Source organism: Lynx rufus, unplaced genomic scaffold (genome assembly GCF_022079265.1).
Source record: "Lynx rufus isolate CCGP_SWC_20201006 ecotype Redwood Valley unplaced genomic scaffold, mLynRuf1.p SCAF_2, whole genome shotgun sequence".
NCBI classification, from domain to species: Eukaryota; Metazoa; Chordata; class Mammalia; order Carnivora; family Felidae; genus Lynx; species Lynx rufus.
In genome coordinates this window covers 129,306,585-129,325,371 of record NW_025814834.1, presented here as the reverse complement: position 1 = coordinate 129,325,371, position 18,787 = coordinate 129,306,585, and the positions used below count along the sequence as shown (strand labels likewise).

Below are 18,787 nucleotides of genomic sequence, written 5' to 3'. Positions count from 1 at the left end.
GAAATATCTGCTCATTTGACCCAGGAAAAGCTCCCACCACCCCAGAGAATGAGCTGCTAAGTGAATGTAGGTAATTTACATCTTATGATGGTGGAGCTTCTCAAACAATGTGCTTATGCATCACCTAGGAATCCTGTTAGTGTGCAGATTCCGATTCAGTGGGTCTGGGGAGAGGCCTGAGGTTCTGTGCATCTAATAAGCTCGGGTTAGGGTGATGCTGCTGGTCTGGGGACCCCACTCTGCTAGTGAGGTTAGATAGCATTTTACTAAGCACTCGTACATCTGGTATGCCTTTGGATCTCACCACAATGATGGAAGGTAAATAAGAAAGATATTATCACCTTCATTCTACAGATGAGAAAACTACAATTTGGCTAGGACAAGGTCACATAGCTAGGTGGCAGAATTGGACTTAATCCATGCTGTTTCCAACATACTCAGAACTTAATCCTGTCCCCCCAGCAGACCCTTTGCTGCTGTCTGGGCTCTTCAATAAGCATTGCCTGACCTCTGGAATTGACTTCTAATTTCTGCGCCATAGACCTCCACAGTCAGTGATGGCAGACACAGAGAATAAAGAGGTGGCCAGGATCACATTTGTCTTTGAGACCATCTGTTCTGTGAACTGTGAGCTCTACTTCATGGTGGTATGTTTCCCTTTCCTTGTCTGCTATGGGGCTTCCAGGGACTATGGGGAGGGTTGCCCCCCCCCCCCGCCCCATTGGCACATGAACATAACTGACAACCTGCTTATAGCGACTTCACAGAGGAAGGGCCTGGACTGTCCATCAGGAACTTAACAGTTTAACATGGGTCTGACCAACTGTAATGGGCCCTGGGATGGCAGCAGCATGGGCGCCCTGCCCCTCACCAGCCCCCCAGCAATTGTACTGTCTCCACTTGTCTGTCTTGGGTTCAGGGTGTGAATTCTAGGACCAACACTCCCGTAGAGACATGGAAAGGTTCCAAGGGCAAACAATCCTACACCTATATCATCGAGGAGAATGCTACTATGAGCTTCACCTGGGCCTTCCAGAGGACTACTTTTCATGAGACGGTAAGCTCCTCCCCTTCCGCAGACCCCTGGCTCCCAGGAGACACCTCTGAGTCAGGATGATCCCTGGCATTAGCTTAAGTATGAGTGTGAGGTTCAGAATCCAAGGGTTAGAAGGATCTTAAGGAGTCCAGCAGGGAACTGCCTACTCCAGCCCCTGAGAAGCACCCAGCCTTGTCCAAATGACTTCCAGGGAAGATGACACTCTAAGTACTAATACTTTTTTCCCCTTTCACAAGGAAAAGACCTGCTTTTTTTCATATATCATTATCTACTGCATATTTCCCCCATGGCACTTAATATTTTTATACAACATTTAGAGTGGGTTAGTCTTGGTTTAGTGTGACACAAAATGTACATAAAGAGCTACTATTTAGTGAGAAAAAAAAAAAGGATTCTTCCAAGACTTTTCTCAAGTATTACAGGGTAAAAGAGGGTTAAGTAGTAATTTGCTATTTCTAGAGAACTCAATTGCTTCTGGTGTCTCAGGCCTCTGCCCTCTTTCCTCTTGTTTCCAGGGCAGGAAGTATACCAATGACGTCGCCAAGATCTACTCCATCAATGTCACCAACGTCATGGATGGGGTGGCCTCCTACTGCCGTCCCTGTGCCCTGGAAGCCTCTGACATGGGCTCCTCCTGCACCGCTTGTCCTGCTGGCTACTACATTGATCGGGATTCAGGAACCTGCCACTCCTGCCCCCCTAACACAATCCTGAAAGCCCACCAGCCTTATGGCATCCAGGCCTGCATGCCCTGTGGTCCAGGGACCAAGAGCAACAAGGTGCCAGCAATGTGTCATGCATCCTAATCTTGGCCCTCTGGATGAACCACCTCAGAGGGTTCCAGGACCTGGGTGGGATTTTTGAGGGGCTGATACCCAAGCATTCCCTGTAGCTTACTCCCGGGTTAAGTCCTTGAGGACACCCACCCAGGCTGTGACCATGGACGGCAAGTTCTTAGCTGTAGACATTGGTTTTCAGGGTCTAGGCCTCAGTCAAGGACAAGTCTCATCTTCAAGAGATGGGTTAGGGAGATCTGTGACTGTCTGGTCCAGAGGGTTATTTGGAATCTCTGCAGAGACTTAAAGGAAAGGAATAGGAGCTCGGGTTCACATTCAGCCTACTTCAATCCAGACAATTGTCATGGGTATTTGCCCTGAGTCCTTTGGGAAGGCAACCCACCTTTGCTGGGACATGCAGTTAATTGGCATTGCTCTCTTTTATCCTAGAGATTTCTTCTAAAGTAGAAAAGCAGTGCTGTTGCCCCCATGTACTTTCTAAAGCTAAGAAAGTTCTGTGACAGAAAGCTCTTAGGTGTTCATTAATGCTTTTAAATGAATTTGTATTTTATTGATCACAACCACACAAACACACAAACATCTGTAAGGCATTGTTTATGCAGCCCATGAATGCTGCTCAGTTTAGCTGTGCAGTAAAAAGCCACAATTCTGCAGATCCCAGACAACCTCTTTTGGGCACCCTAGACTTTTGCCACTAACTTCCTCCCCTGGGGCTCCCTCTGCCGTTGTGGGAGGGAGTGGCAGTTGCATGTGGCTGCTGCTGAACGGGGACCCTAAAACAGAGCAAGGCGGGGGGTGGTTATGGGAAATAAGTCCACTTTTGAAGCTCAGTGTCCTGCAGAGAACCTGGGAGAGAGGAGGTAGGGTTCAGTGAGTTTTAAATGGGGAGGGAGCAAGGCTTGTATTTCCTCCTCTGCCATCTTGAACACCCTTCTTCCAGTTAGCAATTCTTGTCTTCTGCTTAAAAGCAAGAAGGGCTACCCTGTGTATTGAGAGAGTTCTATATCCAGGCTGAGGGACAAGGCTATAAAAATCTGACCGAATTCCTTACTGGAAAACAGTAGATTTGCGTTTGTACATCATATATGTACTAATAATTGAACTGTGAGATGCACATGACCCCCACTAGCCCATTTGCCTTGTTTTAATGTCCACTCAATCTGTATGTCCGCTTCTTTCACCCCTGGGCTGGACCAGGCTGGGGACGATAGCCACCCCTCTCCACTACAGTCTCCTCCAAGTGCTGCCCACGCAGCGGGCCTGACGGACCCTTTCCCCTCAGATCCACTCTCTGTGCTACAATGACTGCACCTTCTCGATCAGCACTCCGACCAGGGTTTTGGACTACAACTTCCTGGCTTTGGCAAAAACTGTCTCTCTGGCTGGAGGGCCAAGCTTCACCTCCAAAGGGCTGAAATACTTCCATCACTTTACCCTCAGTCTGTGTGGAAACCAGGTAAGGTGTACGCATGCTGATGGCGTCATATTGAAAGAGGACACCAGGGGCGCCTGGGTGGCGCAGTCGGTTAAGCGTCCGACTTCAGCCAGGTCACGATCTCGCGGTCTGTGAGTTCGAGCCCCGCGTCGGGCTCTGGGCTGATGGCTCAGAGCCTGGAGCCTGTTTCCGATTCTGTGTCTCCTTCTCTCTCTGCCCCTCCCCCGTTCATGCTCTGTCTCTCTCTGTCCCAAAAATAAATAAACGTTGAAAAAAAAAAAAATTGAAAGAGGACACCAGTAGGTCAGAGCCAGAGATGACACAGGAGCAAAGCCAAAAAAAAAAAAAAAAAAAAACAGGCATCAGGCGGTTTAGGAAACTGAAAGGTTTCTAAGTGATTATTATTCTCCCTCAGGACCTTTTCCTATAAAATCAGATGTTTGGTTTATGAACATTTAGGAAAATAAAGGTGTTCAAGATAAGATGTTCGTTTACTCCTACCTGACTTTTATTCTTTCAAAATGAATATGTAAAAACAATGCAGAAGGAAGATTCTGTTCCCTTTAAAAAGCAGTCTTCACTAATCATGGAACTTGTTATTTGTTTTCTTCCCCCCCCCCCTTTTTTAAATTTAAATTTCAGTTAGTTAACATACAGCGCAACATTGATTTCAGGAGTAGAATTCAGTGATTCATCACTTACATACAACACCCAGTGCTCATCACAAGTGCCCTCCTTAGTACCCATCACCCATCTGGCCCATCCCCCACCTACCTCCAGCTGTCAACCCATAGTTTGTTCTCTATCATTTAAAATATCCCTTACAGGGGCGCCTGGGTGGCTCAGTCCGTTGAGCATCCAGTTTCGGCTCAGGTCATGATCTCACGGTTTGTGAGTTTGAGCCCCCGTCAGGCTCTGTGCTGACAGCTTGGAGCATGGAGCCTGAAGCCTACTTCAGATTTTGTGTCTCTGTGTCTCTCTACCCCTCCCCCACTTGTGCTCTGTCTCTCTCTGTAAAAAGTAAATAAAATGTAAAAAAAAAAATTTTTTTTAATCCCTTATGGTTTGTTTCCCTCTCTTCTCTTCCCTCCCCTTCCCATACGTTCATCTGTTTTGTTCCTTAAATTCCATCATATGGTGAAATCATATGGTATTAGTCTTTCTCTGATTGACTTATTTTGCTTAGCATAATACATTCTAGCTCCATCCACATCACTGCAAATGGCAAGATTTCATTCTTTTTGATGGCTGAGTAATATTCCATTGTATATATACCACATTTTTATTCATTTGTCAATCGATGGACATTTGGGTTCTCTCCACAGTTTGGCTATTGTTGATAATGCTGCTAAATTGTCAATAGTTTGAATCTGTATTTTTGTATCCTTTGGATAAATACCTAACAGTGCAATTGCTGGGTCATAGGATAGTTCTATTTTTAGTTTCTTGAGGAACCTCCATACTATTCTCCAGAGTGGCTGCGCCAGTTTGCATTCCCACTGACAGTGCCAGAGGCTTCCCTGTTATTTGTTTTCTAAAGGCTGGATAAAATAAACTGTTTGTAGTTCATCCCTGTGAACCTTTGCTGACAGTATAAAAGAAAGTAATGTGAAAGGCTTTACAGGATATTAAAACAATGTTATGTTCAGCCATTTCATGCTGCTGCAAATATTTTGGATCAAAAATTCAAAGGCAGAAATTAAAGGGCAATCACACCACTACTGCACTTAACTAAATCACAAACAAGGCAGGATTCATAGTTGGAGAGTTATTAGTTTCAAATGTTACAAAATAAAGAGCATCTTGAGCCTTTAGTCTGTGACCCTGTGAGCAGTGAGGCCTTTACACAGCACAGCTTTTATCACCTTCTGTAGCGTGCAAAAAAAAATTTGACTTGTGTTTATGTAGACAACAGGCCAAGAAATAAACTAATCAATATTCTATGGCGATTATGTCTTAATAAAAGAAAGGAAGGAAGGAAGGAAGGAAGGAAGGAAGGAAGGAACTAATCTATGGAAAGTTCGAGATACATGTCTCTATCTTGTCTTTCAAAGTCTTTGAAGAAGTTAAAATGAAGCTTCCACAGTGAGTTAGTGATAACTCAGGAATTGAGACTGATTAAAGGAAGACCATGTAGTAAAAGTTTCATTCAGTGAGCTGGAAGGACGATGAAGATGTGGAGTTTGGAGAGATTGCCTTCTTTTCTTTGCTCCTTTTATCTTTTCAGAAATGCTTACTGTGTACTGTCACACGACAGACTGGAATAACTCTTTGTTTTACCATAAGGTACAGATTTCTTTCTGTTCTCATGTTCCTTATTTCTTACACTCTAAAAAATAAACTAAGAACCACCAGATTTAGCAACTGACATTGCTTCATTTTTAACAAAACTTAGAATATTGAAAATCCTACATAGTAAATGCTTAATACACTTACATTTTTAAAAATTTTATTAAGTTCTATTTATTTTAATTTTTTAATGTTTATTTATTTTGAGAGAGAGAGAGGCAGAGAGGCACAGAGACAGAGAGACAGAGTGCAAGCAGGGGAGGGGCAGAGAGGGAGGGAGACACAGAATGTGAAGCAGGCTCCAGGCTCTGAGCTGTCAGCACAGAGCCCAATGCGGGGCTTGATCTCACAAACCGTGAGATCATGACCTGAGCCAAAGTTGGACGCTCAACCGACTGAGCCACCCAGGCGCCCCAGAAAAAATTTTATTAAGTTTAAAATTTTAATCCTGGTATAGTTAAGATACAGTGTTATATTAGTGTCAGGTATATAATACAGTGATTCAACACTTCCATATATCACCCTGTGCTCATCGTGATAAGTGTGCTCCTTAATCCTCATCACCTATTTACCCCATCCCCCCACCCACCTCCTCTCTGATAAAACACCAGTTTGTTCTCTATAATTAAGAGTCTGCTTCTTGGTTTGCCTCTCTCTCTCTTTTTCCCCTCTTTGTTCATTTCCTTTGTTTCTTAAATTCCACATATGAGTGAAATCATGGGTATTCATCTTTCTCTGTCTGACTTATTTCATTTAGCATTATACTCTCTAGCTCCAACCATGTTGTGGCAAAAGGCAAAATTTCATTCTTTTTTATGGCCAAACAATATTCCATTGTGTGTATATACCACATCTTCTTTATCCATTAATATATCGATGGACACTTGGGCTGTTTCAATAATTTGGCTATTGTAAATCATGCTGCAATAAACTTAGGGGTGCAGGGGCACCTGGGTTGCTCAGTCAGTTTAGTATCCAACTCTTGATTTTGGCTCAAGTCATGATCTCACAGTCGTGAGATCGAGCCCCACGTTGGGCTCCATGCTGGGCGTAGAGCCTACTTGGGATATTCTCTCTGTCTCTCTCTCTCTCTGTCTCTCTCTCTCTCTGACTCTCTCTCTCTCCCCCCCCCGCCTTCCTCTGCTGCTCCCCAACTCAAGCTCTCATTGTCTCTCTCTCAAAATAAATAAATATAATTTTTTAAAAATATATTGAAAAGATGATTTTAATTTTTTTAAATGTTTATTTTTGAGAGAGAGAGACAGAGTGTGAGCAGGGGAGGGGAAGAGAGAGAGAGGGCGACACAAAATCTGAAACAGCCTCCAGGCTCTGAGCTATCAGCACAGAGCCCAATGTGGGACTCGAACCCATGAACTGTTAGATCATGAGCTGAGCCAAAGTCAGATGCCTAACCGACTGAGCCACCCAGGCGCCCCACAAATGATTTTATATTAGCAGACAAGTTATATATTGATATTCCACAAATTTAACATTTTTTCAAGAACAATATCTCAGTATTTCCTCTACTATAAAATCTCCAGGAGGAAGGAGTCTTATGCCTACCATCTTCCAGAGTTCTCTACAGTGAGAGTTGTTATGGAATGTTTATTTCTTGGCATGTTCTCTATATAAACACAAACTTTCTTCTCTTGATACATTTTTTAAAATGGAATAGGTTCTAATTATTTCCCAGATGTCCTACCTCAAGGCAGGGAGGCAGTTACTTATGGGGTCTGTTTCAACTGCTGGGAATCTCTGTCTGGAAAGTGCTCCCAAGACAAGCACAGTGGAATCAGAGCACTAAGGGAGACACAGAGAGGGAATGTTCAAAAATTTCAGGAAACCAGTCATATATTTCAGCAGCTATCTAGAAAACTGGCCAGGGTAAGGTGGGCTGGTAGATTAGAGCTCCAGATTGTTTGCCACCATCACGACACCACTTATACAAGGTTCCCACGTGATTGCAAGGAAACAAAAAGGCTTGCGACCCCTGGGCCAGGCTTCCAGAAACTAGGACACCTAGGCCTTATTTTTAGCATAAAAAAAAAAAAAAGTCTGTTTTATAATTAGATCTGGGATGAATCATTCCACTGCAACATACCATCGGAAGGCTGAAATTTCAGATGTGAAAAAGCTGTGCCCTCCTTCCTTTTGGGAGTTCTATGACCATTCACTGCTCCCCACTTCATCCTCTCTGTGTCTGCCAACCCAGGGTAAGAAAATGTCCGTGTGTGCCGACAATGTCACTGACCTCCGGATTCCTGAGGGTGAGTCGGGTTTCTCCAAATCCATCACCGCCTACATCTGCCAGGCGGTCATCATCCCCCCGGAGGTGACAGGCTACAAGGCTGGAGTGTCCTCACAGCCTGTCAGCCTGGCTGACCGACTTATCGGTAAGTAAATCAGCCGCTGCAGCCTGTTTGGGCTTGTATATGTGTAAGAGAGAGTGAGGCTACCGGGCTCTGAGGTGAAAAGGCCCCAGATGAGGGACCCAACCTCCTGACCTTTGTTTTCCATTCCATCCTGGGATGCCACGTGCCCCCTGGGGCTTCTGACAAACCTTGGTTCACCCTTTCATGAGCCACTCTGGGGTGTGATGAGATGGAGGAAGGTTGGATGTTGACAGGTATTGAAAGAATTGAAGTGGTTGCCGGCTCATGCTACTAGTGACAACTAATTAGGAGCTCTAATTTGGCAGGGGTGACAACAGATATGACTCTGGATGGAATCACCTCCCCAGCCGAACTTTTCCACCCGGAGTCCTTGGGAATACCGGACGTGATCTTCTTTTATAGGTGACGATGAGAGACCAGTCTGTACAAGGGAAACCTAGGCCCCTCCACAATTTCTGGTGCATCCCTCTCTCCAGCCACCTACTTATCAAGCCAGAACATACCCGATGTCTAGCAGAACCACCCAGCAGTGACAGCTACAGGCTGGGAGTCCACTGATTCCCAGCTTCTGGGGTATTACTGGGGCAGATGTGCCCTGGAGGCAGGGAGAAATACGGGATTACCTGTGGCTGACTTCCCTTCCTGACTTAGGAGACTCCGGTGTTATGGATATGCTAACCTTTCCTGGACCAGTGCCTTTCCCCTTGACCACATCTCCCCGATCCCCACTCTCTCACTGTATAACCCCAGGCCTGTGCACTCCCAAGTCCTGACTTCCCCAGCAAGGAAACTGTTCCATGTTGACGTCAACGACTCTCCAATGGCACAGGTGAGTGATTCGTTCCCCTATGGGGGTTGGCTTTCTCTGCAGGTCCAGTGATGTGACCCAGTCCTGCAGTTCTGGGAGATCAGCCACCGTCCGTGTCAGATGCAGTCCACTGAAACCCGCCCCTGGAAGTCTGTTGCTGCCTAGGTAAAGGGGTGTAACAAAAGGTCTCCCTTCTTTGGGCTCATTTCATCCCAAGAGCCAAAGAGAAAACAGTCTGAGAGCCATTCATTGGCTCTTGGGGACACAGTCATGGCTCCAAATTCTCGATCTTCAGATGTTAAGAATGGGGCAGAAGGATGAGTCAAAGTGACTCTCGCATTCCCATACCATTATGGGGACAGCGGCATAGCCAAGTGATTATTTGATTCATCTCCTCCCCTTACTAGCTATGTTATTGTGCATTAATTTCTTATCTTCTCTGGGCCTCTTTTTCCTTATCTGTAAAATGAGGGTAATAATAAGTTCCCTCAGGGGGTGGTTGTGAACTTGTGGACTTCTCATGGTGTCTGGCATATGTACTCGCTATTATTAGGATGAGTAATGGTTTAAGGAATCCTAAGAATCTCTCCACAAATAAAAGACCCAATTCTGAGTTTAATAGCTGAGTGCATTAAATCGAGAATTCTGGAACCAGTTTGATGACCGCACCCCTCCCCCACCTCCTTTTTTTGCCCCACCTAACCCCAACTAACATTTTGAGGGGCACTGGTGTCTTTTGTGTGTGTGTATTTTTTTATTTTTATTTTTTAGTGTTTGTTTATTTTTGAGAGAGAGACAGAGTGCGAGTTGGGGAGGGGTAGAGAGAGGGAAACACAGAATCTGAAGCAGGCTCCAGGCTCTGAGCTGTCAGCACAGAGCCCAATGCAGGGCTCAAACCCACAAACTGCCAAGATCACAACCTGAGCTGAAGACAGACGCTCAACCGACTGAGCCACCCAGGCAGAGGGGCACTAGTGTCTTGAGGAACATGGTTTGGGAAATGTTGCTCCTAAATAAGAGCCACTCAGGGAGACGGGGAACAAAGCAAGATATTTTGACTCCGCAGTGGTGTCAAAATGTTAAGACCGCTATTCTTGTTGTAAACATCACAGTAAAGTACATAACAGCTACCCATGACCCGAAGTCTATTCCTGAAACCCACCCCCCAGGTAGCTGCATCAGAGTGGCTTTTTGCAAAATGTCACAAGTCCACGGAGAGAACAGGAGTCTCTGAAGTGTTGGTTGGGGTAGCCATGCTAGAGCTCAGACACCTCACATTAGCTGTGATAATGTCAGCAAAACAAACGGGCAGAGAGTAGAGAGCCCGGTGGAGGGTGGGAGATCAGAGAGCAAGACCTGTGTTAAGGACTAGTTGGAAGGGTCCTGGTGGGGTTCACAGTTTGGCAAGGAGAGGATGGATCAGGCAAGCTATGAGATGACAGGACTCCCACCACCCAGCCAGTGAGCGCTCAAGTCTCTTTTCTGCTTTGTCAGCACATGCTCCGATGGGACCTGTGATGGCTGTAACTTCCACTTCCTGTGGGAGAGTGTGGCTGCTTGTCCGCTCTGCTCCCCTGCTGACTACCACGCTATTGTCAGCAGCTGCGTGGCTGGGATCCAGGTGGGTTTCTCTCCTTGGGGATGTCCCATGAGAGAAGGGAATGTGACCTCTAAGTTTCTTGTTTTCCTCCCCAACAGAAGACTACCTATGTGTGGCGAGAACCAAAGCTATGCGCGGGTGGCATCTCCCTGCCTGAGCAGAGAGTCACCATCTGCAAAACAATCGATTTCTGGCTGAAAGTGGGCATCTCTGCTGGCACCTGTACTGCCATCCTCCTCACCGTCTTGACCTGTTACTTTTGGAAAAAGAATCAAAAGTACATGATGGGGTATTGGAGTTTGGGGATGGACAGGGTTGGATCTTTGAAGTGGGAGGAGAACATCTGAGGGTTAAATTCATGGGGCTGTCCTCTGGAGTTGGCCACAGATGCTGTGACTCTGGCCAGAGACTGGTTGAGCCACTTATCCAACATATGTATTGGTTACCCTGACTCCTGAACACGGACAGTATCACACGGCAGTCTATAAATGGCTATTAGATGCTCAAAAGAAAAGCAAAGAGTACCCTAAATCTGTTGTTATTATTAACAATTAAAATAATAAATTTACGATTCCAATATTTCTGTTAAGCTTTGGGAACACAGAAACAGCCAGACTTCAGGAAAAAAGATCACTGAACTGGAAATCAAGATTCCTTAGCTATATGCCCAGCCCTCACACCATTTTGCTGTTTCAGATTCCTTATCTATGGTTACCTGTTTATAGCCCAGCCTCTCTCTCTCCTCCCTCCCTTATTCCACATTTTGTTGTCTTATCTTTCCCATCCCCTGTCTCATAGACTGGAGTACAAGTACTCCAAGCTGGTGATGAATGCCACCCTCAAGGACTGCGACCTGCCAGCAGCCGACAGTTGTGCCATCATGGAAGGCGAGGATGTGGAGGATGACCTCATTTTTACCAGCAAGAAGTCACTCTTTGGAAAGATCAGATCGTTTACCTCCAAGGTAGGGAGGCTCGTCAGTGCACTGAGGTCAGCCTGGAGGGCTGGAGAAGACACCAGTCCTAGGACACTGAATGGTCCCACACTGTTCAGGGATCACTACTCTGCTCCCCACCCTCCCTACTGTTCTGTCCCTTCACCTTCAAAATCCTGGCTTCTGCCTTCTGTGTTTCCACACCTTTATTATTTCCCATGGGGTCCAAGGCTTCTCTTGACCAGGCTCCTTCTCTCCCAATATGCACTCCAGTTGATGAACTGTTTGGGCCTTTTAACTTCCAGAAGGAGTATTGAACCATTTACGTTGTAAGAATCATTTCCCCCCACCCCCACCCCTTTTTTATTTTTGAGGGTGGGGAAGAAGTGGTCTCTAGGATCAACTTCTGATAGAAGCGAGGCTCTCCTTTGACCAGTGGAGGGTGCTGTCACCTTATGTCTGGACCTGGTCCTTTGGGAGCTGAGTCAACAGCTAAGTCTAGGCTGCTCACCACTGAGCATTGTGGAGCTGGGAGAGTTGGCTCTGTCCGTGTGGCTGGGTAAGCGAGTTTGAAGCTCATAAATGCAATACCCACAACCCTGTCGCTGGGTGTGGGGCCAGCAGAGAGCGTCCAAGCAACTCCTCCAGGGCCACAGCCCTCTGCAGCCCCACTCTGCCAGAACGCACACCTCACTGCTGCCCTGAACCAGTTCATCAAACAGGTGTGGGTGGGGAGGGTGGTAAGAAGAGAGGAGAGGACTGGAAGGTTGGTGAGAGAAGGAGGGTGGGTAGGTGTTTAGATTGTAGAATCTCACTCCCTTTGTACTGACCTATCAGGGTGACTCCCTTGGCCTTTTTAAAAATCGTGTGTGTGTGTGTGTGTGTGTGTGTGTGTGTGTGTGTGTGTGTGTTTAACCAACAGGAGAACAATTTACCCTGGGACCCCTGAGTCTTTCTGGGCTTTTAGAATTCAGCAAAGATGCAAAGCAGGGGGTTTTAAAGATTTTTCTCATCCTCTGACTGACTGAAAGGACCAAGAAGAATAGAGGGAATCTTATATCTGTTTCCACAAAGCTGCTGGAAACAGGAATTCCATAAGGGTTCCTTCTGTCACCTCTTTTCCCTTTCTCTCCTTTGTTCGGCAAACTTGCCCCCCTGCAGCAGCCAGCTCCTGTCACCATCTCTCTTTCAGAGGACTCCTGATGGATTTGACTCCGTGCCACTGAAGACATCCTCAGGAGGCCCAGACATGGACCTGTGAGAGGCACCGCCCTGCCTCCCCTGCCTCCTCACCTTGGCACATCACCTTGCAAGCCTGTGGCGATTTGGGTGCCAGCTTCCTGCTGGAAATCTCTTCATTGTGGCCTTATCAGAAGAAGTTTGAATTTCAGATATCTGTTTTTTTATAGAGTACCCAAACCCTCCTTTCTGCTTGCCTCAAACCTGTCAAATACACCCACACTTTGTTTGTATATTACTCCCTTGCTTGCATCTTGTTTCCCAAAATGGTCCAGCCTTGCCAGAGCCATGGCTTCATCTGCTCATAATTCTTATAGCACTGGAATGAAAAGTTTTCTTTCTTCTTAAGTATAGAAACAACTTCCTCTGTCCTCTTATTGAAGGGCAGAAGCAGCTGGGAGTTTTTCTGATGATATGCCCTCAGCTCCTGATCTCTTTAGGAGAGAGGCTGGGTGAGGAGGGTGTGGGCATTCCCTCCTGGACCCGCGTGGTGGCCTGGATTCACTGCTCCTGGATAACCAACTCAAACTGAGTTTCATGGATAGGCTGAGGGCAAGGTGAGTAAGGCCTGGGGAAGAAAAGGCTCAATAAGCACAAAGAGAGGCAACCAGGAAAGTTTTGTTTTGTTTTGTTTTTTAAACTAGGTACTTCAACTCCCTTTCCTAAGTAAGTCATAAATATTCTCATAGGAGCCAAAGGAAAAAGTGCACCAAGAAAATGCCCCAGCCCTGGTGGATCTATTCTCCCCCCACCCCCCTTTTTAACATCCCACCATCTCCCTGTGACACTAAAGAGAAAAGGTAAGCCCCAGACACAGATGTTTTAGCTTTATTCTCTGCTTGCTTTTACCCACAGAGATGACAAACCCTACCAGTAAGGAAAATTTCCTGTCCTTGAGGGCCCCATTCCTAGAGGCTTGAGCCATATCATGGAACTGGAGTATCTTATGTTGAAAGAACACAAGGAGGCCAAGGTTTTGATGGGGCCATACCAGGGGATGCAGCCCACAATGGGATGAACCTGAGGTGGCCAGGATGTCTGCCTCTAAGCTTAACTCACTCATCTGCTCAGCTACCAAATAAACATTTTCTAGGTGGGCCAAAAGAGGAATTGACTCCCAACCCCTACTACAACCACAGAACCAGATCAGTCTTCAAGGAGGAAAGACTAGGGGGAGTTGAACAAGATGTGTAGCAAACTGGAACACCTCACACTTTCAAGTCTCTATCCTTCTCTTTCTCCTGTTCTCATTTCCTATGTGTGCTAAAAAACTAAAAAGACTTCCCAATTTCTGGCAGCATCCCTTTTGAAAGGTGAGTAAAGTGAGTGTCCTCTGTGCCCCTTTTCTCTACTTTTGCACCAAGTATAATCGATGGACTTCCAGTGACTACAATGGCAAAACCAGTGCAAAGCTTAAATTCCGGTTTCCTTTCTAATACTGGCAATTCTCCCTCCCTATCAGGCTAACACGACCATCCCTCGGTCAAGGGCCCAGTTACCCATGCTTGTATGTATCTTCTTTTTTGGGTGGCCGCTTGGTGCCCAGAGGATAGGTAGAGAAGGGGGTTGGCATTTCTAAGTGGTTTGTCTGCCATAAAAATGGTTTGCTGATCTGGTTAGCCACTGCTGCCCTGGCAGTGGTTTTATAAAAGGGTCAGTGAGAACCAGGCCCTGCTGTCACTTCTGGTCATCAGTAGCACTGCTGAAGGCAGGTAGTCCCTTTGGTTCAATAAACCTAGAAACTTTTTTGGGGGGTGTCCTCCTCTTATGGGAGTCAGGCTCTCAGACCCTGCAGCAATGTTGGAATTTCTTCCAACAGATGCAAACACCTAGCTCCTGAACTCCAGCCTCAAGTTTTCTGTAGCCTCAGTTAACACCCTGGACACCTGCTTCCCCACTGAATAACTTTCTTTTGTGACAAGAGCCATACAAGGTCCTTAGGCACCTTCGAAGCAGTAGGAAAAAGTATATATCCTGTTGACTTCTTTATTCTGACATCTTGAAACTGAGTGCCCACAGAGCAACCTCAAATTCCACTGATTCAATGTTGTTATAATGCTTTAAGCATCTCCTTTTTACTATTGTTTAGTGTACCGACTTCCCTGTGTCCTGCCAGGGAGCTCCTCAGTTACGATATCGGGGTCACCTGTGACTTAGACGTATTAGATGTTTTTTAATAGCCCTATTATGATATCATTCACAAACCATACAATTGGGTCCTCGAAAATATAAAACTCCATGGATTTCGGTATATTCACAGAATTGTGCAGCCATCACCATAATGAATTTTAGAAGAGACACATGTTAGATTTTATATGGGAAGAGCATTTAGCTCTTAAACAAAGGCAATAGTGATTTGCTACTGGGGGAGGAAATGTGGGCTCTGGAGACAAAATACTTAAATCCCATTTGGTTACCTAGAGTTCTAGAAGACACAAGTAATTCTCATCACGTAGGCATCACCTGATTCGGCTGGGAAAACAAACATTGTGGTGTGTTCAAGGACTGGGAGATTTCTTATGCCAATACAACTTTTTTTTTTTTTGTCTGACTCTACATTAAAGATAAGACTGACTATATTTATACAACAGAGACTTTTAGCGGATTTTTCAGCTTTGTGAAACCAAATTTTTGTCTCATCAGGACTGCTTGGATTTCCTTTTTATTCTGTATTCCAAGAGTTTATAGTTTGTTAGGGGATGGCTATTGCATGTCATATTTTTTCCTTTCCTTTCCTTTTTCTTTTCTTTTCTTTTTTTTTTTGTGAAATAAAAACATATGTTTCAAGTTGTTTTTCTCGAACATGAGTTGGGTGGCCAGATGGGTGAGTCAGAAATGGAAGTGTTCTTGAAGCTTAAACTGAAGATGAGGAGAGGCGCCTGGGTGGCTCAGTTGGTTAAGCATCTGACTTTGGCTCAGGTCATGATCTCACGATTCATGGGTTCGAGCCCCACATCAGGCTGTGTGCCGACAGCTCAGAGCCTGGAGCCTGCTTCGGATTCCATGTCTACTCCTCTCTCTCTGACCCTCCCCTGCTCACACTCTCTCTCTCTTAAAAAATAAATAAATAAACAAACAAACTGAAGATGAGGATGATTCTGGAACCCTGCAGTGACAGAAATGAGCATGCTTCAGAACAATAGGGACCTATCCTAGAAAGGCTCTCACCACCTGTTCAGGAATCAGCAACAACCAAAGCCTGTTTCCGCGGTAATAAAACGCATCTAATGATGCCTTCACTCCCCAAATTGGGTGAGGATCAAAGGGAGAACACGTAAAACACTTAGCATGTCCCCTCCCTTCCTTTCCAGTTCAGTTTTCTCTCTGGTGACACTGAGGCCAGTCACAGAACAACATATGTAGGAAGACAAAATTCGTTGCTTTGGGTGTGGCATGGATTCTTACAGAGCAGATATGGACAAAATCCTAGAAGACATCAGGACCTACCATTTCTAGTAGTAGCCGGATTTTCCTGCTTTAGTGCTTTCCTTCACTCTAGTTGAGGGCACTTAACCCCCCAAAAAGATTTCCCTCAGCTGGTTGTTTCTGTCAGACTGAGTTGTACCTGGTTGTACTGATGGTTAAATATTTAAATATCACCCCTGCTTATAAGCATAAAGTCTAAACTAGAGGCAGGTACTATCCCCATTATAATAAATGAAGAAACTGTGTCTCCAACAGAATTACTAATGTGGCGTGTAAATCCCTAACAGCCTACCTGCCCCTTTCTGCCCACATTGCTTCTACTCTAACCACACAACTTTTAACTGCCCCTTACTTATAAGCTCTTTCATGCCTCCCTGTTTTGGCCTATGCCTCTGCCTTCACCCCTTCCTTTTAACCTGCTAGACCCCCACCCAGCCTTCAAAATCGCCCCGCTGTGAAACTTTCCCTAGCTCACCCACTGAGGACTTCATGGTGAAGAAACAATGACATGGGAATACCACAGTTAACTTACATGAATTCAACCATATATTGTGTAGTATTCCAATGCATCAAACAACAGACATGACCAAGATTGAAAGTGTGTGGGGGGAAATATGTGAATGATTTTAAGGGTTTCCCAATCACTGACAAAGAAGTGAAACAGGTGACTAGGCAAGAAGATGCTAACGACTTGGTCTAAACCTTAAAGAAGACAATTGAGAACCACAGAGCAACAATGCCTTATTGAAGAGACAGAAAAACTGACGTAGGGTTGCATATACAAGTGTTTATGGATAATTTAAGAGCTATTCAAGGAGAATTTAGGAAATAAACGAACTCCATTTTAGTGCTGAGGTTAACAATTCCACATAAAATGTAATACCCCAAACCACACAGTGTGGTAGGAGAATGGACACCTCATTCCAATTCTGAGGGAGAGGTGGGATCAAAGTCATCCCCCCCCACCCCCCATCCTGGCAGCTTTTCCTGACCGATGTTATTTTTAGATGGTTCCTCCTTCATTGTCCAAGGATGGCAACATGAACTTCCTTTGTTACTGTGTTTCTCTGATAGAAGGGAGTGGGCAGCCTCAAGCTGGAGGTAGGGTTGTCAGTTTCTCCTGAAACAGTATGATAAATGTCACTGGACTGTGGGAACCAAGAAAGGTGGGTGCTGCACCAGTCTGGGGGGCAGGGGTGAATAGTGTATCAGAGACAACTTCCTGGAGGAATAAGGAATTAGCCAGTTTGGAGGAACATGGAAGGGAAGGGGAGTTCTAGCTAGAAGCACGTTGCACAAAGGCTCAGAGATGAGAACGGGGAGCTACAAGTAGGTCAGCATGGGGAATGTGAGGGGGAAATGCCAAGAGACAAGGGGAACATTTTAGAGAAGTCGGTAGAGGGCAGATCATGAAGGGCTTTGACACCTATGCTTGGACATTCTCGTGAGGGCAACAGATAGTCGCTGAAGGTTTCTAGAAGGGGAGTGAGAGGGTAGGGCTTGCATGTCCAACACTGAGAAATCCTCCTCCAGATCTGAGACGAAAAGAGGAGCTAAAACAAGACCCAGGAGAGCCCTCCTACGTTAGCCAGCACCGAACTGCTAAAAACAGGGTGGCACCCATGGCTGGGTGCCCACCCTCTTTTCTTGCTCTCTCCCTGCAGGTACTCATGCCCTCTAGGCTCCCCACTAGCTGCCCAGGACCCCCAAGGCCATATCTCAGCTAGGACTCTACTTCCTGAACCTACCACAAGCTTCTAACTGCTCAGCCTACTTCCTGTAACTCACTCATCCAGCAAGGATATAATAACCACTTACCACGTGTAAGGCATTGCGCTGGGTTCCGTGGAGATAAAGATGCACTAAAGGGTCTCTACCCTATAAGAAAAAAAAAAAACAACAGCACATTTTCTAGTCAAGTACCTCAAGGCTCTGTTTTCTGCTAAAGAATGCTAACACACTCTATCTTAGAGTCTTACCAATATTCAGGTTTTGTCTCTACTGCTTCATTTCCTTGGGCCTCAGTGTTCTTACATAGAAGATAAAGGGGTTGGCCTAGCTATTTTCCAGCTGAGGGGTCCCTGAACCCCTGAGTCCTCAGATGCAGCACCCAATAGCTATTCTCAGTGTTAAAGCTTAACAGAAACCACACATCCATAAGTAGTATGGCTTCACATCATCACTCCATAACTAAAGTATTATGTTGATTTGTTTTTGCATTAGCTTCTGGCAGTATAGTAACACTGGTTATTTCCTGCTGATCAGAAATTCTAATAGCAGCTGCATATATCTGATTAGTAAGAAGGGAGAGTGAATTTTTAAAAATCATGTGTTTTAGACAAACATTTCAAAACAGGGGGGACAAGGTGATGAAAAGGTTAGGAATTATTAGGCTAGCAGTTAGCTAAGATTCACCTCCAGCTTTAAAAATGCTATGATTCTGGGGCGCCTGGGTGGCGCAGTCGGTTAGGCGTCCGACTTCAGCCAGGTCACGATCTCGCGGTCCGGGAGTTCGAGCCCCGCGTCAGGCTCTGGGCTGATGGCTCGGAGCCTGGAGCCTGTTTCCGATTCTGTGTCTCCCTCTCTCTCTGCCCCTCCCCCGTTCATGCTCTGTCTCTCTCTGTCTTAAAAATAAATAAACGTTGGAAAAAAAAAAATTTAAAAAAAAATGCTATGATTCTAAGCTGATGAAGTATGCTATTATGTTAATGTGTTATATTTATCAGGTAACAGCATTTTAAAGGAAGATGGCTGTGATATAACAATAAGACTAATGGTGAAAATTCCTAAGGAAATTTGAAGAGGACAG

At 45.5% G+C, this 18,787-nt stretch overlaps 1 protein-coding gene across 2 annotated transcripts in view; it reads left to right on the top strand.

Annotated features, from left to right (window-relative positions):
- The window catches only part of ELAPOR1 (endosome-lysosome associated apoptosis and autophagy regulator 1), a 73,444-nt gene extending 59,288 nt beyond the window's left edge, over positions 1-14,156 (top strand). Inside the window, exons 12-23 of one of the 2 annotated variants that reach the window (XM_047085589.1) lie at positions 542-647; positions 920-1,057; positions 1,573-1,836; positions 3,137-3,310; positions 7,791-7,971; positions 8,277-8,373; positions 8,843-8,944; positions 10,274-10,400; positions 10,478-10,656; positions 11,178-11,343; positions 11,587-11,642; positions 12,475-14,156. In XM_047085589.1, the coding sequence (XP_046941545.1) occupies positions 542-647; positions 920-1,057; positions 1,573-1,836; positions 3,137-3,310; positions 7,791-7,971; positions 8,277-8,373; positions 8,843-8,944; positions 10,274-10,400; positions 10,478-10,656; positions 11,178-11,343; positions 11,587-11,642; positions 12,475-12,574 (1,690 nt within the window). In that variant the 3' untranslated portion in view covers positions 12,575-14,156. The remainder of the gene's footprint in view (positions 1-541; positions 648-919; positions 1,058-1,572; positions 1,837-3,136; positions 3,311-7,790; positions 7,972-8,276; positions 8,374-8,842; positions 8,945-10,273; positions 10,401-10,477; positions 10,657-11,177; positions 11,344-11,586; positions 11,643-12,474) is intronic. The other variant, XM_047085588.1, reaches the window with a different exon arrangement.
- Positions 14,157-18,787: the final 4,631 nt, after the last annotated feature.